The sequence below is a fragment of the Nyctereutes procyonoides genome, unplaced genomic scaffold (genome assembly GCF_905146905.1).
Source record: "Nyctereutes procyonoides isolate TBG_1078 unplaced genomic scaffold, NYPRO_anot_genome, whole genome shotgun sequence".
Classification (NCBI taxonomy): Eukaryota; Metazoa; Chordata; class Mammalia; order Carnivora; family Canidae; genus Nyctereutes; species Nyctereutes procyonoides.
The window spans coordinates 8,578,627-8,604,595 of record NW_026575117.1 but is presented as its reverse complement, the minus strand read 5'-3'; the positions used below and the strand labels follow the sequence as shown (position 1 = coordinate 8,604,595).

The 25,969-nt window shown below is 54.1% G+C and overlaps 1 protein-coding gene across 1 annotated transcript; it reads left to right on the top strand.

Annotated features, from left to right (window-relative positions):
* The first annotated feature begins 444 nt into the window (after positions 1 to 444).
* Positions 445 to 6,096, top strand: HLX (H2.0 like homeobox). Its single transcript, XM_055334054.1, has 4 exons — positions 445 to 1,488; positions 2,262 to 2,441; positions 3,235 to 3,419; positions 5,290 to 6,096. The coding sequence occupies exons 1-4, from the start codon at positions 885 to 887 to the stop codon at positions 5,749 to 5,751; spliced, it is 1,431 nt and encodes a 476-aa protein (XP_055190029.1). The 5' UTR covers positions 445 to 884; the 3' UTR covers positions 5,752 to 6,096.
* Positions 6,097 to 25,969: the final 19,873 nt, after the last annotated feature.

Below are 25,969 nucleotides of genomic sequence, written 5' to 3'. Positions count from 1 at the left end.
TGCCAGGGGGAGGGCTTTGCACCCGTGAAACCACTCGGGAGCGTCAGCGCCCCCGAGAAAGCAGGCCAGGAGCTCCGGGACCAACTCTGTGCGTCCGACGTCGGTTTGGAGCCGCAGAGGCTACGGGAGGCTCCGCAGCCCGGCGAGCCGCCGCCCGGGCCCCTGCGCTCCGGCCCCTGCGCAGCCCACGCGGCAGCAGCAAACACTTTGGCGTGGCCGGGGCGTGGCCCGCCTCCTAGGCCCCGCCCACCTCCCAGGCCCCGCCCCTCTTTCCCAATTCCCCTCCACTCCCCGCTCCCATTGGCCAGGAGGATGGCCAATGGGCGCTCGGATCGAGGTCCTACCCTGCGTCTGGCTCCGAAGCTCCTGCCAAAACTTTGGGAGTTTTTAGAGAGGAGTTTTTTTTTTTTTTCTTTTCTCTTATTACCTTTTTTTTTTTTTTTTTAAACTAACGGATTATTATTGTTGTTGTTTTAAATTTAGCTCTTCGGGCTTAGCTGTTTGGGTTTTCTTTCGGCGGCCGGCCCCTGTCTCCCCGGCTTCCCCGCGGCCCCCGCCCGCCCGGCCGCCCGCCCCGGCGCCCCTCGCTCGCCTCCAGCCCGCGGGGAGCGCGGGCTCCGCGCCGCCTTTAAAGTGAGGCCAGGGGCCGCGGCTGGGACCGGCCGGGATCCGGGCCTCGCCTCTTCCCTCGGGGGCGCTAGGGCTCCCTGGCCTGTCTTCGGTGCGGACGGAGAAGCGAAAGCGGATCGTCCTCGGCTGCGCGGCCGCTGCCCCCGGGACCCAGCGCGCTCGCCTCCGCGCACCCACCCAGCCGCCCGCTCGGCCGGGCCGGGCCGGGCCGGGCCGGGCCGGGCCGCGGCGGCAGCTCGGCGCACCCAGCCAGAATGTTCGCCGCCGGGCTGGCTCCCTTCTACGCCTCCAACTTCAGCCTCTGGTCGGCCGCCTACTGCTCCTCGGCCGGCCCGGGCGGCTGCTCCTTCCCGCTGGACCCCGCCGCGGTCAAGAAGCCCTCCTTCTGCATCGCAGACATCCTGCACGCGGGCGTGGGGGAGCCGGGGGCGGCCCCGGACGGCCTGGCGGGGGCCTCGGCCGCCGCCCTCACCGCGCACTTGGGCTCGGCTCACCCGCACGCGTCGTTCCAAGCCGCCGCCAGGTCCCCGCTCCGACCCACCCCGGTGGTGGCGCCCTCCGAGGTCCCGGCTGGCTTCCCGCAGCGGCTGTCTCCGCTCTCAGCCGCCTACCACCACCATCACCCACAGCAACAGCAGCAGCAACAGCCGCCGCCGCCGCCGCCGCAGCAGCCGCCGCCGCCACCGCCACCCCGGGCTGGCGCCCTGCAGCCCCCGGTCTCCGCGGCGCGGGTGCTCCCCAACCCCCCGCATAGCGGCTCGGCCCCGGCCCCCTCTAGCAAGGACCTCAAATTTGGAATTGACCGCATTTTGTCTGCAGAATTTGACCCCAAAGTCAAGGAAGGCAACACGCTGAGAGGTAGGTCTTGGGCGAGAGGCTGCAGGCCTCTGACCAGGGCCTTGGCGCACTCCCTCGTCCCAGGGCCCTTTGGGATGCCTTTGAGTATTTGCACAATTAAGGACAAACCGGTAAAACGAGGGAGAAGAAGGTGAATTGTAAGAAGACTGTGAAACGTTAGGTTTAAAACTCACCTGCTCCGCGTTTAAAAAAAAAAAAAAGGAATCCAGGGATGCTTTAAAAACACACATCACAGAGTCATTATTCATAAAAATCGTTGGGGGTCAATATTTGCTGAAATGATTCTCATCTGTCTCTTGAATCCCGTATCTAGAGAGAGAGAACCATATTAATTTTGACGGGGGGGAAAAACCCTCTGGGGGAACACCTTCCCTTCCATTTATCTGGTTTCTAGTGAAATTCCACTCAAGGAATGTAGATAAACAAAAATAGACCTTCAGCTCCCAGGAGACAGTGGAGTTGGGGCTCCTTCTCCGGGGGAGATGCTAAGTTGGTGGAATTCGAGGCAAGCACCTGAAAGTGCTTTTGCCCGTTTTCTATAAAGCCCTTCCTCGCTTGTTATGTGTAGACGTGGACGTGTGGGCCACACACAGGAACATTTTGCACATCGCCCCTTGGCCACAGTCAGGAGAGAGGGGGTTTCGGCGCGGAGGCCAGGGTCTCTCCTCACTTTGCTCCAGGAAAACCGAATGGAGGGGGTGGGAAGGCACAACTCGGCCGGGGAGTGTGGGTTTGCCCGAGGTGTAACCAGCTCTTCTTTTCCCTGTCTGTAGACCTCACGTCGCTGCTGACCAGCGGGCGGCCCGCAGGGGTGCACCTCCCAGGCCTGCAGCCCTCCGCCGGCCAGTTCTTCGCAGCTCTAGATCCCATTAACGAGGCGTCTGCCATCCTGAGCCCCTTAAGCTCGAACCCGAGAAATTCAGTTCAGCATCAGTTTCAAGATACGTTTCCAGGTACAGAAACCCTCACCGCCCCTCCACTCCCCGAGAGCGACTGATGCAAAACTCGGGACTGACGCCTCACGTGGCCACCTCGGTGCAGCGATCCTGGAGTTGGTGCGGGAGGCTACCAAGTGCAGAGACAGAAACCGAAAGAGTCCTCAGATAGCTAGCTCACTCTACCGTGGCTCCCGGGGGGCAGGGGGTGGGGGACCCAGAGTGGGTGCCACAGAGAAAGCATTTGTGTGGGCGCCTGGGCTGGGGTGAAGGGGCTTTCCCTAGTCTTTGCGCCTGAAAGTGGCTTGAAAATGCTGCAGGAAGTGTTGCTTTTTTTTTTTTTTTAACATACACTCAGTTGGGAATGACCTCAAAGGCTTTGCCCAAGGAGGTTTTGTCTGTGCGCACGCTTGTAGGAATGTGCACACACACACACACACACACACACACACACACACACACGCACAACAGGAGAGTCAAAGCTGTCATCTCTGCATCCTTCAGGCCCAAGGGGCATTTTCGCCTCCTTCTCGCGTGCCCGAAGGCCATGCTTTAGGTTGAGGTTTCTGCTTTGAAATTAATGGTTGAACCGCCCGGGCGTCTCCACTCCACTCTCCTGTAGGCCTTATGCCTAAAGCCCTCGGAGCTCTGGGATTCCTCCCTCGACAGGCCATTCCGCGTGTACGTCAAGGGCTTTTGGAACGGGGGCAGAGCCCATGGCTCACACAAAAACAGTTTCAAGCAGACCATGGGTGGGACACTAACGCGGACCCCGTCTTTCTCTCTTGCTCCCGCTACTGCCCGGTGGCAGGTCCCTATGCGGTGCTCACGAAGGACACCATGCCGCAGACGTACAAGAGGAAGCGCTCATGGTCGCGGGCGGTCTTCTCCAACCTGCAGAGGAAAGGCCTGGAGAAAAGGTTTGAGATTCAGAAGTATGTCACGAAGCCCGACCGAAAACAGCTGGCCGCGATGCTAGGCCTTACAGATGCGCAGGTAAAGCGGGACCCGGCTTGTGGCAGGGTAACAGGGTGACGGGGTGGTGGGGGCACAGCGCGGCCTAGCCCCAGGCCTCCCTCCACCCAGGCCCACTGTCCGTTCGCAGGGGAAACACCAAGTCCCGAATTTCTGGAGACAATGTAGGCGTCGAAACTTGGGGCAGGCAGAGGGGGTGGAGTGGGGTGGGGTGGGGTGGGGGAGAAGGATGGAAAGAAGAGCCCATCCCCAAAGATGTATGTCAACAAGCGCTGCATGTTTATTTTGGCCAACAGGCCAAAGAACTGCGGAGAAAGCAAATAGGCCGCAGGAGATAATAATTATGTACTCGACTGTAGTGCAATTCGCTGTAGGAGGCAGTTTATTTCAGAAGAGATAAAAAATCCAAAGTCAAGAGATTGTTGTTGGGTTTTTTTTCCCCTCCTCCTCCCGTCCTTCCTCCCTCCTCCTCCTCCTGCTGCCGCTGGATTGTGAAATCCCCATTTGTGAGGAAGTGAAAACATCATTTCAAACGGAATGACTTAGCCCCAGCAGGGCGAGGAGTGCACTCAGCAGCAGTCAGAGTCAGGCCGATTTTCCAGAGGCATAAACTCTCATGAAAATCTCTGGGTGGGGAGGAGGGGGGAGGGGAGAGAGAGAGAGAGAGAGAGAGAGAGAGAGAGAGAGGAAGAAAAGATTTTCTTGTAATACTCAAGAGCATTTCAGCAGCTTCTGCCTACTTGGATTTTATTCAAGACCACGGTGTATCTATCGTGTTTGAATTCGATTTCTGAATTCAATTTTTTTTCTTTTCTCGGATTCAAGAACTGGACTTTCTCTGGACTTTCTGGGGGGGGGGTTTGAACATAGAAGAGTCACCCTTCGTCCACACCCCACAGCAGTGGCCTTTCCTCCCTGGGTGCTCTGTCTTCTGAGTAGGGCTTCTAGAAGCCAAAGGCAGGCCACCTTTTGATAGCTCCGTTAGGTGCACCCCTGCCCCTGCCCCTTGCTGTCCTCCATTACACAACTCCCCTCCCCAACACACACTGGAAGAGCCCAGCCGGTTTCCACCAGCTGTGGATGTTATTTTTAAAAGGGAAGCTGGAACTTGTGTGAACAGCATTGGGTCCCCCAGGGGATTGTATATATTTATATAGATTCTCCACCCCATCCCTACCCCCTTCCTCCACTTAGCACAGGTTTAATTCCAGCATTTTCTAAGCCTGCAGAAGGATTAGTTTATCCCAGGCAGGGGCAGGGTCCTTATCAGCTTCTGAGTACACACGCTGCCAAGGAGATGCTCTTTTGTACCGAGGTCTGGCAGTGCCCCCACCCCACTGGGATTAACTCTTTGAACCCTCTTGCCCCTCTGTGCTTCCCACGGTTTCTCCTTAACAAGAATTGCCTTTGTAGAAACTTGCCTTGGGTAATGGCAGTAGAGGAAGGGACCAGCTTAGCTTAGCAGAGATTCTTATTAACATTGGTTCTCCCAACCCTTGAAATCCGGGCTATATATATTTTTTCTGGGCCAGGGGTCCACAGTTTAATCAGATTCTCGGGGAGTCCCGGCTTAGGTGGGGTTAAGAAACCTTGGTTTAGAGCAGAAATGTCCTTGGCGTGAGGGCAAGGTGCAGGACTCCGCCTTGCAACAAGCATCTGGGTCATTTCTGGGTCAGGTCTGGAGGGCCACGTTTTGAGGAGCCGTCCTCGTGGGTTCCTAGGCCCGGGCTTCGCTGGGCCGCCGTGGGGCCCTGAGCCGAGCCCAGGGCCTGGAGGTGCTGGGGGGCCGCGGCTGCAGGCTGCGCGCGGGGCCCTGGGGCGCGCCCCCACCCTCCACCCCCGGCTCACCTCGGCGTCCCCTCTTGTCTCCCCACGTGCTGCGGCGGCGCAGGTGAAGGTGTGGTTCCAGAACCGGAGGATGAAGTGGCGGCACTCCAAGGAGGCCCAGGCGCAGAAGGACAAGGACAAGGAGGCGGGCGAGAAGCCGTCGGGCGGGGCCGCGGCGGCGGACGGCGAGCAGGAGGAGCGGAGCCTCAGCCGCTCGGAGGGCGAGGCCGAGAGCGAGAGCAGCGACTCCGAGTCCCTGGACATGGTCCCCAGCGACACGGAGCGGACTGAGGGGGCCGAGCGGCCCCTGCACCAGACCACGGTCATCAAGGCCTCGGCCGCGGGCGCGCTGCTCCCGGCCGGCGGCGGCGGCGGCAGCTTCAGCTTCGCCAGCATCGGCGGCGGCGGCGGCGGCGCGGGGAGCGGGGGCGGCGGCGCCTCGGAGCTGCCCCCCGCGCCCCAGCCCCCGCCCAGCGGCGCTGCGCAGAGCCCCGAGCCCGCCCCGGCACCGCTGGGCGGCCTGTAGACTGCACAACGCAAGGGGCCCGGGGCCCGCGTGCCGCCCGCAGCCTCGCAGGTGGGCAGGACTCTGCGCCTGCTCCGCGGCGGCGGTGGGGCCCCCTTCCCCGCGGTGCCACCTGCCCGTCGCCCCGCCCGCGCCCAGAGCCGGGGGGGGGGTGGTGGCGCAGTGCCCCCCGCCCGAGGCCCCCACCCCGCGCCGGCCGGCCGAGCATCTTCTCCCGGGCCGCGAGCAGTTCACACTGTGACGTGTTGGACGAATCCGTTCCTCCCCGCACTCGGGGTCGTGGCGCGCAAAGACGAGCTGCACTTAGGACGCCACAAACTTGTAAATAAAATGTTTACTACGGTTTGTAAAGGCCGCTTGGCTTGCTGGGGGCCCTGCGGCCCTTAGGGCCGGGGATCCCCGCTCCCCCAGCGCGGCTGGAGGGGGGACTAGCGCTTTCTCGGGGAGGAGAGCGCTACGACCTCGGAGGCGCCTCGCTGCGGAGATGGAGATCGCGTCGGGCCTTAGCGTTCACAGGCCTCCTTGGCCACACAGCCTGCGCCCCGGGCGCCTGAACCCGTGCTCCGCTCCCCTGAGCGTGGCCAGAGGACCGAGGTGGCCACAGAATCTGCTAGGCCCCTGGGGCAGACGGCCTCCCGACTCCGAGTCACAGTGCTCTGAGTGTGCCTGTGGCCTTTCCTCCGCTGGAGAGGGAGTTGGAAGTGGAGAAGATGGTGATGCCGGCAAGGTCCCTGGTTCCTTTAGCCACAGTCGGTATTTGAAGGCGGCCGCTCGCTAGATACATCAGGAGTGGAAGCTTTGAGGCAATTCCTGCACTATCTGCCCCTTGCTCAGAGATGGCTAAGGGGGGGATGTCGTGTCCTAGAGGAAAAGACGGAGGAATGAATCACAGTGGTTTAGGTCGAAAGGCCTGACCTGAGAAGGCTTTAAAGGTGCCCAAAAGGGCCACAGCCAGGTCGAGCCCAAACCAGAGCTCAGACCTCCTAGCTCTCCTTGGGCCAGTGATGGGTCTACAAAAAACAAAAAAACAAAAACAAAAAAAACCCAAACCCAAACAAAAAAAGGCATCTTCCAACCCCACCCCCACCCGCAGGCACACTTTAGTTAGGCCCAGTGAGTCCCTTGGCATCCTTACACCCCCAAGCAGCCAGGAGTTGAGAGGCAGTTTCCCCATCACACTACAGCTAGAATACCTGTTTTGCCTCGACCCTGCAACTGGGACAGGCTATTTTGAGTTTTTTGTTGTTGTTGTTGTTGTTGTTGTTCTGGTTTGGTTTTTTGTTTTTGAAAGGCTGAAGAGTCCAGCCTCTCTCCAAGACCTGGCCTCTCAAGGATCTCCTTTCCTCAAAATGATGCAATGTCCAGAGTTTGCAGAGAGCCCTGTTGAGAGATTTTTAAACAGACTGCCGACAAAGCTGACCACGCGGGGCTGTTTGGCACCGAGCTCCTTGCAGGCCTACTGTCCATGTCAAGAGCTGGTTTTCTGGGAGGAGGCTCTGTAGAGAGTGGTGCAACCCCGGAGATGCTCAGGTCAACAAACCCAGGACACATCCCAGTCCCCTGGCTGGAGTGACAAGGCTCCTAGCGGCTCCCTGATTTGGTGTAGCTGCTTCTCCATTTTGACTCATTGACTTGAGCACATTAAAAGACCTCCGTTGTAGAGTAGAGGCCCCAGATTCAGCCTTTGCTGGCCTGGTGCAGCGTAGGGGTGCCAGGCTGACCATTCCCCGCCCCAGTCAACCTCCCAGCCTCCAAAAGGAGCTGAACTTCTAGAGGAATGTGCACAGTGGGGAGGAGAGTGGGAGCAACGAGGGTGGTCCAGTGTAGGAAAGAGAAGAGAGGGGTAGAGGGCTCTAGGAGGGACTTCAAGCTAAATGGGAATGTGAGCCAGCTATTATCTTTAAATGTGCCCAGAGTTTCTGGGCACAGCAGTCTCCACACCTGCTTGGGTTCTAGCCCAGGGTGGGAGTGATCCCTCCACCCTTCTGCAGGCTCTGCTACCCAAACAGCAGCATTTTCCCTGTACTTCAGTTTTGCCTTCATTATCCAGATTAGTTTCGTCTGACCTCTGAAATATTGAAATTCTGTAACCAGAACATTCCAAGGACATGGGATTTTTGGAGGCAATTAAATCCAGTGCTGGCATTAGGGAGAACAACGTGGCAGCATGTATATCTAGAAGAGGAGCTCAGCTGGAGAGGACAACTGGGGAGGAGTTGGTGCTTTAGGCACAGGGCAGCTATTCCGCCTCCCGCCTCTCGCAAGGTCCTTGAGGTGCCCGCTGCCCCAACCCCCCCCCCCATTTCTTCCTTTAAAAAGTAAAGGAAATAATCACCCAGGGACTGTAATGATATGATTTCTGTACAGTTGGACCTTAGCACGGCCAGGATCTGTTAGCCTGGAGGGCACAGCAAAACTGTGGTACTGGGATACTGGGAAGGAGAAGAGCCGGGCTGCGGGCCCCTGGGGTGGCATTGGGGATGCTCCTGGCGGGTTCCTAGGAGGCGCCCCTTCCTGCGCCACCCACCTTCTCTCCTTCTTGAATATTTCTCCCGGGAAACTACAGCGGGGCTCTGCCCTGGGCAGTGGAGTTCCTTCACATTTCCAGCAGGAGCGAGGTGTCCCAAGCCCAGGAGAAGTTTAGAAGTTCGTTTGGAATATGAGCAGCCGCAGGACAGAGAGTCCTTTCTAGGCCGGGCTGGTGCCGGGGAGCAAAAGCCGCATTTCGGGCCGGGTCGACTCGCGCCGGGACGGCTCCCTTGGCCCAGGGATCGCGGATTTTCCCGGTGGCGCCCGAGGCTTCCGAGAGCGGCGGGGGAGGCTAGGATTTCCCGAACGAAGACCGAGATTTCTAAGGCTCCGAAGAGCAGGCCGAGCGCGCTGAGCCGCACACGCCAGGCCCGCCGAGGCCCGCGGGGCCCGGGCTTGCAGGCGGCGGCGGGTGCGCGCGGGCCCCGGGGCCCAGTCCAGCCCCCGCCCCCCTGGGCGCTCGCGGCCCCGGATTCGCGCTTCCCGAAAAGCAGCCAGAACTGGGCCGAGCCGGGCCCTGCCTCCCGGCCGCGGTGCTGCCCGCCGCGCCGAGCCCTCGGGGAGGCTACGAGCCCAGCCCGGCCGTGCGGACCGGTGGCGATCGCGCGTCTCGCGGGGGACCGGAGGGGTCGGCTCCCCCTCGGGGGCACGCGCGCGCACACCAGGGTTGCACACGTAGGATGCACAGCCACAGGCTCACAGAAGCGCCGGGAAACGCAGAGCCAGACGCACACAGGAGAGGCCCGGCAGGCACTGGCCGTGTCCGCCTTTTCTGAGCAAAACCACGCAGAGGTCTCCCTTCTCCATCCCGCAGAGCGCCTTCTTCTATCAGGATGGGGGGTGGTGGTGGTGGTGGGGGGGTCCCGCTGGTCTCCAGAAGTTTCCTTGCGCCAAGCCTCACCGACCCAAGCACGGAAAGCCGGTGCAGCTCCACGCGTGGGCCCCAGTCCAGACTGCGCGGGCACCCGGAGGCCCGGAGTTGCTGGGAGCGCATTGCCATCGCTGCCCTGTCCACGCCGTGCCCCCATCCACCCCCCACCCCAGGCCAAAGCTATCCCGCCCCGACACCCTTCGAGGCAAAGTCTTCTGTTCTCACCCCACTACCCAGCAAGGATTCGTGGGTACCGCGCGCGTGGGAGCGGGGGGGCTTGCTCAGACTCTCGTTGTCCCAAATCCCGCTGACTCCCTCCGCACCTCAGAGGGGATCAGTGGCTCTGGGATGTTTCCTGGGCCTGCTCCCTCTAGCTGGGGTCCCAAGCGGGGTGTGGTCAGGGGTTCTAGTTTGAAGCCGGCTCCTGAGCAGGTGAGCTCTGAGTGCCCCGCCCGCTGGTCCCTTCTGTTCTGGGTACCCGAAGCCAATTTAATTGGAAGGCGACCCCAGATTCCCCTGCGGTCGCAGTCCCAGGCAATTTAAGTGTCCCCAGGGCAGGGCAGGAACCAGGACCTGCAGCCGGGGGGATATTGGGAGGGGTTCAGACTTGAGCTTTATCCAGACAAGTTTTAATCTATCCCCGCACCGGAGCAGCAGAGTCGGCTTCCCCTCAAGCACGTGCAGACAAGCAGACACCCCCCCCCCAGGGTGCAGGTGGGAAGGGGGGCTGGGGCAGCTCTGGAGCAGGACGTGGGGAAGAGAGGCAGGAGGCTGAGGTCTTGCACCCTCCTCCCGGTTCTGCCTCTGTCTCCTCCACCTTTGTCTTCCTTTGAGGAGGAAAGGCTGGTTCTCCCAAAGGACATGATGATCCTACTTTAAAGAGGGGGGGGGAGAGGATCCCCAACATGCAGGGCCCTGGCAATCCCCTTTCTTTAGCCTTTGGGGAAGAGGTTGCACACTCTGTGGTCTTTGTGAAGATCCAACTCTTGGGGTTCATGGAGAACTTTAACTGCAGGTATTCCAGCTAGGGGAGATACACCCCGATTTAACTGCTCACGCATGCATCTGGCTCGCAGTCTTCCTGTCGGGGTTGTGAGGGGTTTGGCTGGTGTCCTAAAGACAAATGAACAGTCTTCTCTGCGGGTTCTCCCCACGCATGTGGGTATTAAAACTTGCAGCCCATATCCCCCCCGTGAGCCGCTCCTTGGACTTCCTGGCTGCTATGCAGGGCAGGGTGCACTTTCTAGGCTGTTCCCTCCCCTCCTCCCACCCGGACTCTAACAGGCATTGACTGCCCCTCTGATAGGTGAGCTCAGAGAATTGTTAGCCCTTGGGTCCCTTAGAGGTTCTGCCTTCGGTCATTTTATGAACAAGCACAGATGTTCTCCCAAGTGTGATAACTTCCGACTTCTTCATTTTAAGGATGGGGTGATGGAGTCTGGGTTCTTGACACTTGCCCAGCGTCCCCTGGAGAGCGAGGGCCAGGCCTTGGATAAGGCTGTGGGGTTAGTGCTTCTGGAGGAGCAAAAGGGGAGGGGTCCTCTGGAGCCAAGCTGGTTCCCATCTGGATGGTTACACTCATTTGCTTTCTAAAAAGCGCTTAAGAGATGCTGAGCCTTCCAGAACTGTGAGCTCCATTGGTCGGTCCTCTTGCTCTTCCTCTTCGTAGTCCTAGAGAGGTGTCCCTTCGGGGTTGATACTCTGCTCTTCAGCCTGTGCCCACCTCTGTAGCTTTACTAATATGTCTCAGGTTGAGACCACACCCTGCTCATGGGATAGGGCATCATCTTTGCTGTTTTTCCTCTCCCCTCGGTGGCTGCTGACACCTGGGGTTCTGGGCAACACAAGGGGTTCGAGGCCTCATCCCTCTTCCCCCCGCAGCCACTGCGCTACGTGCTCTCTCCCCCTGCCCTGGGACCTAGTCCCAGATACTGAGCCTCCTGCTTTTGCACAGTTCTCTGTGGGTGACAGACCAGGAATAGAAGGCCGTGGAGGTGACAGCGGTTTTTTGACCCGTGCCCAGAGGGCAACGCTTTGGTGACCCCAACGACTCTTTCTGGGGGCTAGGTATGAGAAGAGGCCGGCAGGTGGAGCTCAGAGTCGAGGGCTTCTGAAGGAGCATGTGGGACCCTAACTCAGAGGAGCCCAAGAAGCATTCATTTGTTCACCAATTACTAAATGCGAGACCTTGGAAAATGTAACCACTTGGCTTCAGTTTCTTCATCTCTATAATAAGAAATAACCAAAATCACCTAACTTAGAAACTGCTGTGAGAATTAACTGCATTGTAAAATGTGAAATGAGAAAGCAGATGGCATACAAGCAGGACCACACACTTATTATATTCCTCCTTCCTTCATTCATTAATTGCAGCATGTATTACCTTATTAGTATTTGCACAGTTGAAAAAAATGCAGGAAAAGCCTTACTCTCACCAAAATTAAATCCTTAGATGGAGGCTCATGAATTCAGGGCAGTCACAAAGTCCCCAGGGAAACCTTTCGAAGAATATACCAGAGTGTTTGGAAAGCGCATCCACAGAGGTTGAGCTCAGACCCACGGACTCCATGAGATGCCCCATGGCACTCCTTCCTCTTGGTCCTCCAGGCACTGCATCCAGTGCCCTGTGCACACAGCAGGTGCTCGGGATGGTGCTTGTAGCTATGGCTCAGAGTTTTCCTTGGGAGTTGGAAGGAGAAGGAGCTAGCGTTTTCCAATCTTTCAGGCTTGAGGAAAACTTAGGCAAGTATCTGGGGTCCAAGGAGGGGGAAAATATGTGCCCACTGCTGAGATCATGTCAGGACAAATGGCATTTCGGGAGTTTTATTAAGTTCCTAACTAATTGCCTAGAGGGAAAATCTTCAAAACGGAAACAGAATATCAACTGGCCATTTAGCTGGGAAAAGGCACCCTCTGCTTCTTGAGGGCAGAATTGGGCTCTGCTTCATGGTGAGATTAATTCTAGCACCTAGCACAGCGCTTGGTACAGGGAAGGTGCCTCAAGAAGTGTTTATTGAATAAATGAGTAACACATTATTGTGGTCCTTGGGGTTATTGATAGTCCCAGGGAATCCTCAGGAAGGGTGTGATGGGGTGGTGAGCTCTGCGAACATAGGAGGAAGCCAAGCAACAAGGCACCGGAGCTACTGAGGGGTGACACCTGGGGGGAGATGACCTGGAAGTCCCAGATCATCTGGATGAGGATACACAAGGGTCCTTGATACTAAGTCCACTGCAGAGCAAGAAAGTGGGTTCACAAGCAATTCCCCATACAGACGACGGGCACACTCGTTCACGCACGTGCATCTGTACAATGTCGCCCGCATATGGGCATCGTTCGCCTCATTTTGCGGATCGCGTGACTCATCCACAGTCATTTCGCAGCAGTCGACGTAAGGACCAGAAAAGCAGCCAGAAACTTTCTGTGCTTCCCTGATGACCGGCTTGGGGCGTTAAGATCAGCATGAGGGTGTCTCGGCACAGGGGAGAGCGGGGAGCTTGCTGCTGAGTCCGCACCTTGCCTTCTCTGCTGCACAAAAGCCTTGGGTAGTTTTGTCGAGTTCCCGAGCTACCCTTGCCTCCCACCCCCACTCGCCTCCCGTGATTTCAGGGTCAACAAATTTCAGCCGGGCTTTGATTCTTTGATTCATCAGGGCTGTTTATTTTTGTTTGTCGGAATGGGGTGAAGAGTGCACCCCGCACTTTACAGCACGTGAGATGAGCTCAAGAAAAGAGCCAATGAATGAACGAAGGAACGAATGACTTAATGACCGAGTAGGATTCCTTATCTCGCAATCCCCACAGGCATCTGTTGATCATCTGGCCATTTTCTGGATCCGTCTATGGAGAGACTCACAGGCCGCGCTTGCGCTCCAAAGAAGCGCCCCTGAGACTCAGTGTGGCTGGGCTCCCGGCTCCCAGCTCAGGCCGTGCTTGAAGCCTCAAGCCTTTAGGGGGGCGCCCACCCCTCACCCTGTTCACCGTTCCTTTGGGTGGTGGAGGGTCCCGAGTCCTCCATCTTCTCGGATCCCCAGCGGGTGGCCCAGAGCCCAATCCAAGGTCAGCGAGGGCCCGCAGGTCGTGACCTCGCTCTGGTTGGTCCCGACATCAGCCCCCCGCGGGTGCGCAGCGCCCAGAAAAATCGTTCCATAAGGTGCCTGGGGTCCTTCGCGGGTGATCTAAGCCAAATCCCTTTGTTCTCGTCTCCTGCAAGGTTGCTGCCTCCTCTGTTGACTTCTCTCTTTCAGAGTGCAGTTTCGTGCTTGAAGAAATAGGCGAAAAAATAGAAAAGAGTCAAACCCAAGACGTTTCTGTGGCACACGATTTTAAAATGGAACATCGACTGGAATGTACATGTTGGCATTTCCTTGGGTCTGGACTCTCCCTTGTCTTCCTTCCCGATTTGGCCATCCCTACCCCTTCCCATTTTTTGTTTCCCCCTCCACTCCCTGAGCCCGGCTCTCCCTTTCCCTTCGCGATTGTGCAAGCTTCCACTTAGGATTTTAAGGGGAGCTGGGCCACGGTGGCGAGATTCGGGGCAGCCAGGGTAGGCGATGTGGATGTGGTGCCCCTAAGGTGTGTGACTTGAGCTCTCCGGCAGCCAGCCAGGCTGCTCTAGAGGTGGTGGCCTCCAGTCTCCTCTACCACCCAAAATGAAATGAAAGGCAGTTTTGTTTTTTTAAAATTATTATTTAAAAAGTGAATGGCCTCGTAAGATTAAAATTTGAAAAAAAAGAAAAAAGAAAAAGAGCCAGAAAAATGCCATCCTCATCAGAAACATTGTTCAGGAGCCAAGCGAGATGTGCCGGTGCACAGGGGCCCCCAGAGCCTCATGTCACCCATCAGCACACGCATACACCCTTTGAGCCCCTACTGCGTGCTGGCGGGTTCCGGGTTGGAGACCATCCGCGGCTGCTGGCGGGAGCCAGAGGAAGGCACCCTGAGGCGCGTGGTCTGAACCCACAGTTTTAGCCACCAGAACCTTTCTTTCTCACCTCTTTCCCCCTCTTTGGGTTTTCCCATCGCAGAGGAATGGTTGAGAGACCCGTGGCTGCCTTCTGAGTCCTCTCCAGCTCTCCCACCAAGCCTTCCCTTTTGCGTCCCGGTGGGTTTGCGCAGCAACCTGCAGGCAGCTCAGCCTCCCGTCTGCAGAGGTTGGGGGACCTGATACCGCGCACAGGCACGGGCGCAGGCACGGTCTGGGGCACGCGCACCCTGGCAAACAGAAGGCGCTCACTAAGCGAGAATTGTTTAACTGTCACCACTATTACCACCGTTACCTCGCTAATTTCTTCCGTCCCGGACGCGTCTTTGCTTGGAAAGCACCCAAGCTGGGAGCGGGGTGGGGGAGGCGTGCAAGGGAAAACGGAGGAAACAAACTCAGTCCCTTCCCACTTTGAAAGCGAGAATCGAAAATCCTGTATCTCATTTAACCTTCCCTGCAACCCGGGGCGCGAAGATCCCATTCTTCCAGACGTACAGCCAGCCAGTCGCAGGAGCAGCGGGGTGGGGTAATGGGATCCGGGTACTGGCTGGCAAGGGGCGTGGCCAAGCCTCTGACCCCCCAAGCCCTGGGGTCTCTGGTCCCAATCCTGAACTGGTGTGTTTCCCCGACTCTCTCTCTTCAAAGAAAAGTTCAAAGTTTGAAGAACAGCTCTGCTCTCTCTCTCTTTTAATTTTGTGAATCACTCCATTCATTATTTCATATATCCACTTAACGTTGTGAGAGGAGACACCCCCACAGAGACATCCGCGGAGAATCCTCTGGCTGCACCCGCAGGGAGAGCGCATTCCCGGTGCGCCCTGGCCGGTGCACAAGGTTGACGAGCGAAGGCGGGGAGAGCTCGCTACAAACACATCTGTAAGGGAATGGTGGCCGCGAGCACTTGCTGTCCTCCTCCACCCCAACGTGGAAAGATCTGATAGTTCTAGAAGGCTCAGAGGCTCCCCCCCCCCCACCTTGTGCTCCTAGTCGCTCCTTTCTCTTTCCATCCTCACCTGGCCTGAGGTGCGCATCCCTACAGGCCTCGCCTGCTTCCCGCTCCGCCCCCCCCCCTCCGCCCCGGCGGGTGAGCCTGTGACCCGAGTCCCCAGGCTGCCGGGGGTGCCCCTGCAGCGGCTGGACGGCTGCGACCGGCCTGGAGCTGCGGCGGGTCCCAGCAGCACTTTGCAGCCGGCCGCAGCTCCCAGGGCCGGAGCGAGGGGCCCGGCGCCGGGCGGGGCAGGAGATTTATGGTCTGTGTACACTTTCTGGCTCCAGAGCCCCGCGCACCAGCAGGACGGGGCCCCGCGCGCCCCGGGGCCGCGGCCAAGTGTGGTGCCCACGAGTCTCTCCTCTCCGCAGCGCCCAGCCCGTAAACCTCCCCGGGAGGGCGCGGCTGGAAATCAAAGTCCTGGGGAGATTGGGGGGGGGGAGGCGGGGGCCGCGACCCAGCTCCGCGAGTCTAGCCTCCCCGGTCCGGGGCCTGCGTTCCGACGCGCGGTGAGCCAGGCGCGTCTATACCGCCAGCGCGGCCTCGGTGCGGAGTGGGACTGGAGGCCCCGAGTGTGCACAGGTGCCCCCGTGCGCCCACCGCGCCGTCTCCTCCCAGCTTCGCGGTCGGGGCCAGGGCTCGGTCCTCCGCCCGTGCGCCCGGGCTTCATTCTGTTCTCCAGGCTGCCGGCGGCCGGGTTAAGGACCCATCAGGAAGTCGGGGCGAAGGGACACAGTTCCCTGGGCCTGGGGTCCTGGAGGGGGCGCCGGCAGCGGCGGGAGCAGAGCAGGAGCTGAGGTTCCAGTGCTCTTGCTTCAATCCTGCTGGCTTAGCACCAGGCGGGTCCACAGGTCTTTCCGGGGACCGGGGAGCTGTGAGTTAAGCCAGGCACCCGGAGCAAGCAGGTCCCTTTATTTTTTTTGATTTTTAATTTTTATTTTTTGCAGGTCCCTTTATTTATGTTGTCACCAGCACTGGTGTCATCGTGGAGTAACCACCTAGCCCTGGAAGGCGGGTTCAGCCTAACTCAGTTTAATTAAATAATAGCGGGGAACACCTGTAAACCACACTTAGCGGATGGTGGGGTGCCTATGTGCCAGGCACTGTGGGAAAAAGCTTTCTATATCTTGACTTGCTTGCTTTTTCCCCCCAAATTCCAGTTAGGTGATTGCTGACATTATCCCCATTTTACAGAAGAATAAGCCGCGGCAAAGAAAGCTTAGTTAAGTCGCTGAAGGACAGGTAGCTGGCAAGCGGAGTTTACATCTCCCTCCCTCCGCGGCCTACAGGATCTCAGTCATGGAACTAATGAAACCACTAGTTATTTCCAATAACCACGTTATTTCCAGAGCAGCTGAATTCCCGCAGAAAGCCCCGGGTGGGTGGGTTTACCCTCTCTTAATCCTCCTGGGAAGGATCGGCCCCTGGCCCCCTTCCCTAGGAGCCGAGAGCAGTCCAGGTCCACACCGGGGTGGCCCAGCCCTTAGAGACGGGCCATTCAGCGATCCCCCCTCCCTGGGGTGGTAAGTGCTGGGTGGCAGTCACTGTGAGTCTCTCTGACACCCACTTCGTGCCCTTGGGCCCGGGCGCTGCTCTGGGTGTACTTCTCGGGAGCCCAGGCTTGGCCAAAATGCGTCTGGGGCGCACCGGGCCCCTTGGGCAAGCGGCACGGTGCCTGGACCCTTAGGACTTCTCTCCAGGGACCTCAAATGACTTCTGTGGGTGTCTTCCCTTTGCACGGGGGAGGTGGGCAGTCGTGTCTCCGAAGCGTTAGCACCTCTCCGTGGGGTGCATCCAACCATGGAGGTGGTGATGCATTTGAAAATAGCAGAAGAGGTGGTGGGGGGCGAAGAAAATGGAGCAGGGTGGATTACGAAAGAATGGGGTGAATAAAGAGGAAGAAGAAGTAGGAGAGAGAAGATGGGGATCATGAAAATGAGTGGAATTTTGAAACATTTCTCACATTTTTTTTTAAAGGCGGTGGGCGGGGTTGACACAACCGGTTTGGGGCTGGGCCATAAATTAATAGATTTATTCCTCAATCAGGAAAAAGCCATTAAGATATTCTTGGCTTCGTCTGTGGGAAAATAATTTCTTTGATTGAGTTGCCCCAGAAGACCCTCTGAAGCCCTCTCCTCTCCCCCTCCAACGGCCTCCTCTTTCCTGCCTGCCGGAAGGAGGGGAGAAGCGGGAGACCCCAGGGAGAAGAGGCCTTTCCATCTTTTCCAGCATCTTGAATTTCACTTTGCAAGTTTCTTTCTACTTCTTGATTTGATCCCCGCTGCCTTGGAGGCTTGGAACCTCTGAGCAGAAATGCTCCCACAGCAAAGCTGTGCCACCATCTATGTTCTCCTTACTGCCAGCTCCCCCTCCTCTGCTTTGGGGGTGATAGGGCGCTTCACCCCTGGCCAGCCCCAGCACACCCGAGCCTGGGTCCGTGAGGGAGAGAAATCAAGCTGGGGGGGCAGGCAGGACTGCCCCCAAATGTGGGGAAGGAGCCCAGGGCAGAGTGGGTGAAGAATGGATCCTTCTGAGCAGGAAGGAGCTGAGCGCCTGTCGGGCCCCCTTAAGACTCTGAGTGTGGTTCTGGGACCCCTCCGGGTCTCTAGGACTCATTCAGAGGATCCAGGAAGTCAAAACCATTCCCACAATAAAGGGTTATTGACTTTTCCACAAGGGTGCAATGGAGTTTCCCAAAGGTCACATTAGGCGTGGTGGTGTCATGGCTCTAATGGCTGATGCAGTGTGTGCATATTCTAGTAGATTCCAAAAATACGTTTTGGCTGTCCATGTGTATCTGTGCAGTGTGGTTATTTACATTGAAATTAATTAGAATGAAATGAAATACTGATTTCTTCAGCCACACTAGCCACATCGCATTGTTCAAGAGCCACGTGTGGCCAGCGGCTGTCACACTGGACAGTACAGATGTGCAGATGTTCCTTCATCATAGAAAGTTCTCCTGGATAGTGCTAATCTGAGGTAAATGTAAATGGACATGATCACACAAATAAATGTCCTTTAGCTCCCTTAATACTTTTTAAGGTTGTTAAGGAGTTGTTTTTTTTTAATAAATTTATTTTTTTATTGGTGTTCAATTTGCCAACATATAGACTATCACCCAGTGCTCATCCCGCCTGTTCAGGAGTTTTTGAGGCGAATAATGTTTGAGATTCTCTCCTGAGAGCATCTTCAAGGTTACACCTTGGACATAGACATTGGACGTAGAGAGGCTAAATTTGTGTCTGGACTCTGCACTTGTTGTCTTCATGATGGTGGACCATTTTCTTAATCTGTGTCAATTTCTGCTTCTGCAAATTAGTGCGATAATTTCTGACAATAAACTATGGACAAGCAGTATGGCTGGTGGTGGGGAGCTTACGCTCAGGAGAAACTGAATGGGCTCATATCTCAACTTAGCCTAGAGGACTCTGGGTTAGTGTTGCAAGTTTTTCTGCAACTGATAAAGGCTCAGTTTCCTTATCAGTAAATTGGGATAATAATAATAATGATGATAACAATACCTTCTTTATATGGTTACTGTGAGAATTAAATTCGATCATAAGTGAAAAATGCTTGAGTACTTAAGTACTGGCATCTTGAAACTGCTAACTACTATATGCATTACATACTGTACATATGTATGATGATGATGATGATGATTATTATTATTACATATACAAATACAAACCTTACTGGGTGAGAAGAAAATTTAATTCCCCTCCCCTTTCAGATCTTTATCTGTATCTATCAGTTTGTCTACAAAATTGTGGGTGAAATAAACAAAACATACATTTTTTTTCAAAACATAAAATTTATCATCTTAAGCATTTAAGTGCACACAGCTCGATAGTGTTAAGATACCCAATCTCCAGAACTTTTTTCATCTTACAACACTGAAATTCTGTAGCCATTAAATAATAACTCCCCTTCAGTAATATTTTTATGTTGATGGGAATGGGATTCCAGGGGTTAGAATTTTAGTCAATACTTTTGTCTCCTGTTAACCATTCCAGTTAAGAAATCAATTAGTCAGTCATTCAAAAGAGCTGAACTGGGGATCCCTGGGTGGCGCAGCGGTTTGGCGCCTGCCTTTGGCCCAGGGCGCGATCCTGGAGACCCGGGATCGAATCCCACGTCGGGCTCCCGGTGCATGGAGCCTGCTTCTCCCTCTGCCTATGTCTCTGCCTCTCTCTCTCTCTCTCTCTCTCTGACTATCATAAATAAATAAAAATAAAAAAAACAAAAAACATCAAAATAGCTGAACTGGTTGGGAAAAGACAGCTGGAGTCCTCAAAATGTAACCAGGCTCCACCACATATGCCATTTCCACTGATGCCTCTGTCTCTAACCCTTTGGGTTCCAACAGCTGGCTGCTGCCTAAGCACTGGATGTCCCCTGGGGTTGAAGATGATGTGATGTCCCCTAAATGCATGCTCATCATACATTTAGGGAGTTAATGATGGCTGGTGGGTTAAGTCACTGGATCTTTGAAATGTTTCCAGTGTCTGAACAGTTGTTACAATAGCAGATAAAGAAAGATAAGCTACAGATTAGTCTCTGGTTTCATCTAAAACCCTGTGTTGGGCAGCTATCATGAAGAAAACAAAAAAGTCAGAATTTTTAGTAATGTTTTTGGTACAGTGCAGCAGGAAGAGAGAAAACATATTCCCTAAAATAATTGTAGTTACCAAAAAAAAAAAAAAATCAAATGCTTCCTTTTGGTGAAGTTTATCTTTCTCCAAGAATTTAGTGTTTTTTTTTGTCATTTTTAATTGAAAAAAATCATCCATTGGAAATATGAGGTAAATACAATAGGTATATTACATATGCATTCAGAGGTAAGTAAAAGAACTCAATGTAAGATGGCACATCTGATGAAGAAAACTTTATTGCTTCGCAAGATCAAAAAAGTATAGTGGTGGTGTGAGTTTCAGGCATGGTTTGATCAGGGCTCTGGCTCTGTTTTGTGTGGGTTTCTCACCTCTGTGTATCTGCTTCATGTTCAGCCTGGCCTCCCTCCTGGTATTAAGGCCTCCCTCGCATCTGCGTGTGCTAGTATAGAAGATAGTGCCCGACCATAGCTGGAAAGATATTCCCTTGGAGATTTTGTTAGGTCTTGAGATGATGGCTTTCTTCTTACATCGTTAACACTGTTGCCCTTGTCTACAATTCCCATATTGTGTTCCTATCTTACAGATTCTGTGAGCGGTCTAATTCATCGTAGATATTCATTAAAATCCAGGTTCGGATGGCTCTTCTACTAGGTTTCGCTTCAGTTGGTCTTGGATGAGGTAATGACTGGATATTTGGATGTTTAATAAGATATCCAGGAGATTCCCACTGTCAGGCTGGTTTAGAAACTAGGAATCTAAAATTGGTCATGCCTTTCTCTGCATTGGATGCTGGGGAGCTCTGCAGGCCAGTTTCTGAAAAGTGTTCAGGGCTGTACGTATACTTGGTGTGGATTTTTTTTAAATTTTTATTTATTTATGATAGCCACAGAGAGAGAAAGAGAGACAGGCAGAGACATAGGCAGAGGGAGAAGCAGGCTCCATGCACCGGGAGCCCGATGTGGGATTCGATCCCGGGTCTCCAGGATCGCGCCCTGGGCCAAAGGCAGGCGCCAAACCACTGCGCCACCCAGGGATCCCTGGTGTGGATTTTTTTTAACGATTTTTTTATTCATTCATAAGAGACACAGAAAGAGAGAGAGAGAGAGAGGCAGAGACCCAGGCAGAGGGAGAAGCAGACTCCATGGAGGGAGCCCGATGTGGGACTCGATCCCGGTACTCTGGGATCATGCCCTGAGCCGAAGGCAGAGGCTGACCCTGAGCCACCCAGGTGTCCCCTTGCTGTGGATTTTGAATACTAATACTCATCCAAGCATCATATTTTTTTTTACCCTTATTTTCTTTTTCCCCCAAATTTTCTCATTAAACAAAACCTTCATGCCATTTATATTTTTTGATATTCTATCTAAACTCTTTTTGAGTGAAATAGAATATATCGGATAGCATTCTGGCAGGAAACAGAAGGCACATTCGGCAGATTTTTGAAGACTTTTTCAAGAAGGACTATTCAGTGAGTTTTGGACGGGATTCAGAGGACCCACAAGAGATGTAGAAGGACCGGCGACAGTTGGAGATCCATAAGCATCCCAGCTCTAAGGCTCTGGGGAAGTGCATTCATTTCCTAAGGTTACTGTCACAAATGACTACAAATTTGGTGACTTAAACAATAGAAATGTATTCGCTTACCGTTCTGTAGGCCAGAAGTCCAGAATGAGTTTCCCTGGGCTAAAGTCAGGGGTTCCTTCAGGATGTTGCAGGGGAAAATCTTGCCTCTTGCAGCTCTGGTTGATGCTGGCATTCCTTGGCTTATGTTTGTGTCTCTCTAATCTCTGCTTTTCTGGTCACGTAGTGTTTCCTTCTAGGTCAGATATCTCTCTGCCTCCCTCTTACAAGCATACTGTGTTGCACTTAGTGCTCACCCAGATAATCCAGATAACCCTCCATCTCAAGATCCTTAATCATATCTGCAATGTCTTTATGGCCGTAGAAGGTAACAGTCACAGGTTCTGATGATTAGGGACTGGTTATGGTTGGGGGGTCTTTATTCAGTCTCCCACACATAAAGCAGAGCTGCTGGAGGCTGCAGTTGGGGAAGAGAGGGCATAGCTGTTGACATCATGGTGTCCCCTGTCCCTGTATGGAGGGAACAGGAGGGAAAAAGGCTTTTTACCTCTCCGTGCTCCCCCCACCACGCTCCCTGCCCTGATCTCCTACCAGTGTGTCCCATGAACTAAGTCGGCCTCCTGGGAACAGAGCAGAGCATGGATGTGGAGAACAGCCAGCGTGAAGGTGCCCAGAAATACCGGAGCACTGCTGAGCGGTGGGCACCAGTGTAGTCCTGGACTCAGCTGTGTTTCTCAGGGGAGGGTCTTGGACTACAGTTAGGGGCTCATGTTCTGGTTACACACATGCTCCAGCGTTTTCATGGGGGCCTGGGTCTGGGTCCTGCCAGTTTAGAGGACATGGTCTGAGAGATTTGAGGCTGAGTTTCAGCCCAGGTTTTGGATTTCAATTCATATCCCCAGTGCCTTAGTCTAAGGTGGAAGAGGGCTGTTTTGGTTGACTTTAAAGGGACTGGAGCCGTAATGGGATCCCAGGCACTCAGGAAACTATGCTCTGAAATGCACATTGTTGCCTCTCATCCAAAGGTTCCAGCCCAAGGCATTTATGCTGCATATCTTGTCTTCAGGAACCCCATGCTGTTCTGGAGACTTGCCCTGGAACTGTGATACCTTGCATACCGTAGCTGCCATCTCCATATGGAAATTTAAAACCGGGCTTGGATCAGCAAGAGGCTGGGGCCAGGCCTGGGTTACGGTGAGCCGGCCCCAAGGGCTGCAAAGGCCCAGCCATCTGCTCCTGCTCCACAGCTCCTGGCCCACACACTTCACAGCTTCTCTTCCTCATCTGCCACTTCCAAAGGGTACCCCCTTCCCACCCTCCTCTGGACCCACCTATCCTCTGTGCCCACCACCATTCTGCTCCGCCTCTCTCCCCAGTGAGACTTGAGCCACCCATCCTGGCAGACCGGCTGGGATTGACATCAGGTGTGTTGCGAAGGTCCCATGGACAAATTCCTGCCTTCTAATGATTGCCCTGATTTTTTCTTTTTTCTTTTTTTTTTGTATTGACATTTGAAACTAAAGACAAAACCAGCTGCTTCTTGAAGCAAAAAAAACAAAACATGAAAAGAATCTCCCGTATAACCCATTGCCCCCCAAAGCTCAAACCAATAAAATGAGTCTAACTAATAATTCAATCTCCTTGCCTGGTTCCCTGTGAGTAAAGCCAGCAGAGGCAGCACAGCAGGGAACCCTCATTGAATAGAAATTTATCATTGGTAATTTTATTAGGTTTAATGTAGCCAACAGGGGCTACTGATAGTTTCAGTATACTTTTTCCTGAGGGATATTTTTTTCCCCCCAGAAGGACAACTGTTCTATAGTACTGACATTTGATTGTCTTTATAATTTAGCGTAGCTTGGTTGAATGGCAAACTTTTCAAAATGCTATCCCTGAGAAAAGCTTCCATAGTTTGTGATTTACACAAATTTACCACTTATGTCTTTCTTTTAAAAATTTCTCAGGGCTCAGAAGCATATCTACCACAATTATTATAATAATCCTCTAAAGGAGACATTCATCTGTCATGGTTGAAAGCAATTTCTTTTTAGTGGGAATGCTTTAACATATCTTGTTTGGACAGAAATGGCCATCCATTCGTTGGTAATTTAAGCAAGTGACTTAGAGTCAGACAATTAGGTTAATGAGACAGTTGGCCTTTTGAAGTTGAATGGGATCAGGGATGAGCTCACCACTCGTGGAGAAGACGTTAAATCTATTCGGAGTAAAAGGTGGAGGGACATAGCTGCCTCCTGCAGTTTCAAGGAAAGATCATGCACACACAGATTTAGTTCCAAGCATGGAAATCAGATGGTGGGCCCCTTAGACTTTCTGGCAACCACCATGCTATGGAGGAAGAAATAGCAGCTGCTCTAGCTATCACTGGGAAGGATGACAGGCCTGGATTAGGCCTTTCGTGGAGGCCAGAAACTCTTGAGGGAGCAGCCCCGGGCCCTGACACTACAGAACCAAGGACACATGGAGTGCCCCAAACTGAAGCAGATGGAATTGCTGATAAATGAGTTGAAATGGTAGAGGTCCCTCCAGTGAGAGCCGGTGGGATTTACGGAGAGCTGCTCCATGGAGGGGCAATTTCAGGGCGGCCAGGCTCCCTTTAGATGTTAATCAGAGGCATTCATATATTCCTTCGTTTGTCCTTCAAAGGAAGGTGTCAAATGTCTTGATGAAATGCCTCTCCTGCTTACTCAGACATGGGGAGTCAGCCACCCTGTTGATAAATGACTCAGGGCGAATCGATAGCGTGAGGGTCAGGCTTGGCTAGACCCACGGTCACAGGGCAGGAGTAATTATGTCATAATCGGCCTGTGGGGCAAGAGCGCAGGCAAGGCCATGGTCCATGTGGAACTGGGGGGCTGGGGATTATAAGGGGTGGGAGCCAGGAGCTTAGGACAACTGCGCTGTGATAGCTAGCCCCTGGCCAATCATCTTACTGGGCCATTGGGGGGGTTGGGCACACATGGCCCTTTGGATTTTAAAGAAGTGGAGAGTTGCAAAATGGTAGTGGTGCTTGCAGAGGAGGAGTGATCTAACAGTTCGGGAGGTCTCCTGGTCGAGATGGGCGACTAAACCACATGTAGCCCAAGAGCCGCGTATGATATGGACAGAAAAATGTGGGTGCTGTGACGTGGAAGCGAGGTTGCTGAGTCCACTGCGGGCGAAGCCACTATTCTGAGACTTTTCTGTTGCACACTTTCCCTGCCGCCTCTGCCCCTACCTGGGACCTTTTATGCACCACAAGGCTGATCAGAACAGAGGCACCATCATGCATCCTCAAGATTCGGGGAGATAGAACCTTTTTTCTTCATGATGCTGATAAGAGGGAACGGTGGGTGGAGACACAGAAAAACGCCTGCATTCAGCATGTTTCTGGAGCACCACTATAGACCAAGCTTGGTCCTCGTGCTGCTGCAGAGGGACAGCCATAGGAAGAAAGGAGGAGGTTCCTTTGGCAACTGGTTCTAGAAATGCCTGGGGTCATATCCAAGTGATTGGCTGATGCTGCTTGCCCTTCATGGTTGGGCATGCGTCTCTCCCCGCTTTCATTGCTTCTTCTTTCCAAAAGCTGCCCACGTGTGTCTTCTTTCCCACTCCAGAGCTGTCCAGATGTTTCTTTTGACCTGATGTCACCTGGAACATATGGAAGTACCCATTGTGACTGTCTAGGTCTCTGGGCTCTGGGTTGTCCTTGGGTTAGTCCTTCCTGCCTGATACCTTTGTAGTTTTGTCTCTTTTTTTGTTGGAGTTAGAAAAATCTCCTGATTTAGAAAAAAATCAAGTCTCTGAGACAATTGTGCATGGTCTGTTTTGACCAGCCTCGTGGTTGAAACACCACACCCAGTTCAGTGGCCAAGGTGGTTCAACACCTTGGCATTATACTCAGAATACACTGCAGGAAGTGGGGCAGGGTGACTTGGATTCCCCAAAGCCTAGGTGAGATGTGTGTGTAGGGCAGGTGGGGTGATATTGGCCAAAGTCAGCCTGCTCTAAGGTGGTACTGGCCTGAGCACTGGCCGGGACCCAAGTAGTATGAGAAGCAAACTTCAGGGCAGCTGAGATGGATGCTTCTAGGTCCCTCCTGTCTTGAGTTCCTTCATTTCTGGGCTACTCAGAACTAACTGAGTGGGGGTTAGTGGACGTTCTTAAATCTTTATCAAGGACCCTATTGTGCCAGGCACTATACTAGGTCCTGGGGAAACAGCAACGGGCAAGAAAACCATTGCTTCTCGGGACTTAGAGTGAAATGTAGTTTCACTACATTTCAACAAGAGGAAACAAGAAGGACAAGTAAACAAGAGGACAAGAAATTATGACACAACGTAACAATCCATGCTAAGATAAGGGGGTTTTGGGGTGCTGGAGTGGGATCAGAGAAGTCTTCTTGGAAAATATCATCTCTCAGCTGGGACCCTTGAAGTGTTTTTCAGGCAGAAGGAGGATTATCTTCAAAGATCTAGAAGAAAGAGGGCACAGCGCATTTCATCATGAGTGCGGCCAGAATGTGGAGTAAGGGGTGCAGAACAGGGAGCCAGGTTAGAAACCTGCCTGCCTAATGCAGCCTCTGCTCCCTGCTCTGTGGGAATATTTAAGGAGAAGCACATCTCCACCCTTTTCTGAGGCTCTTTGTCACT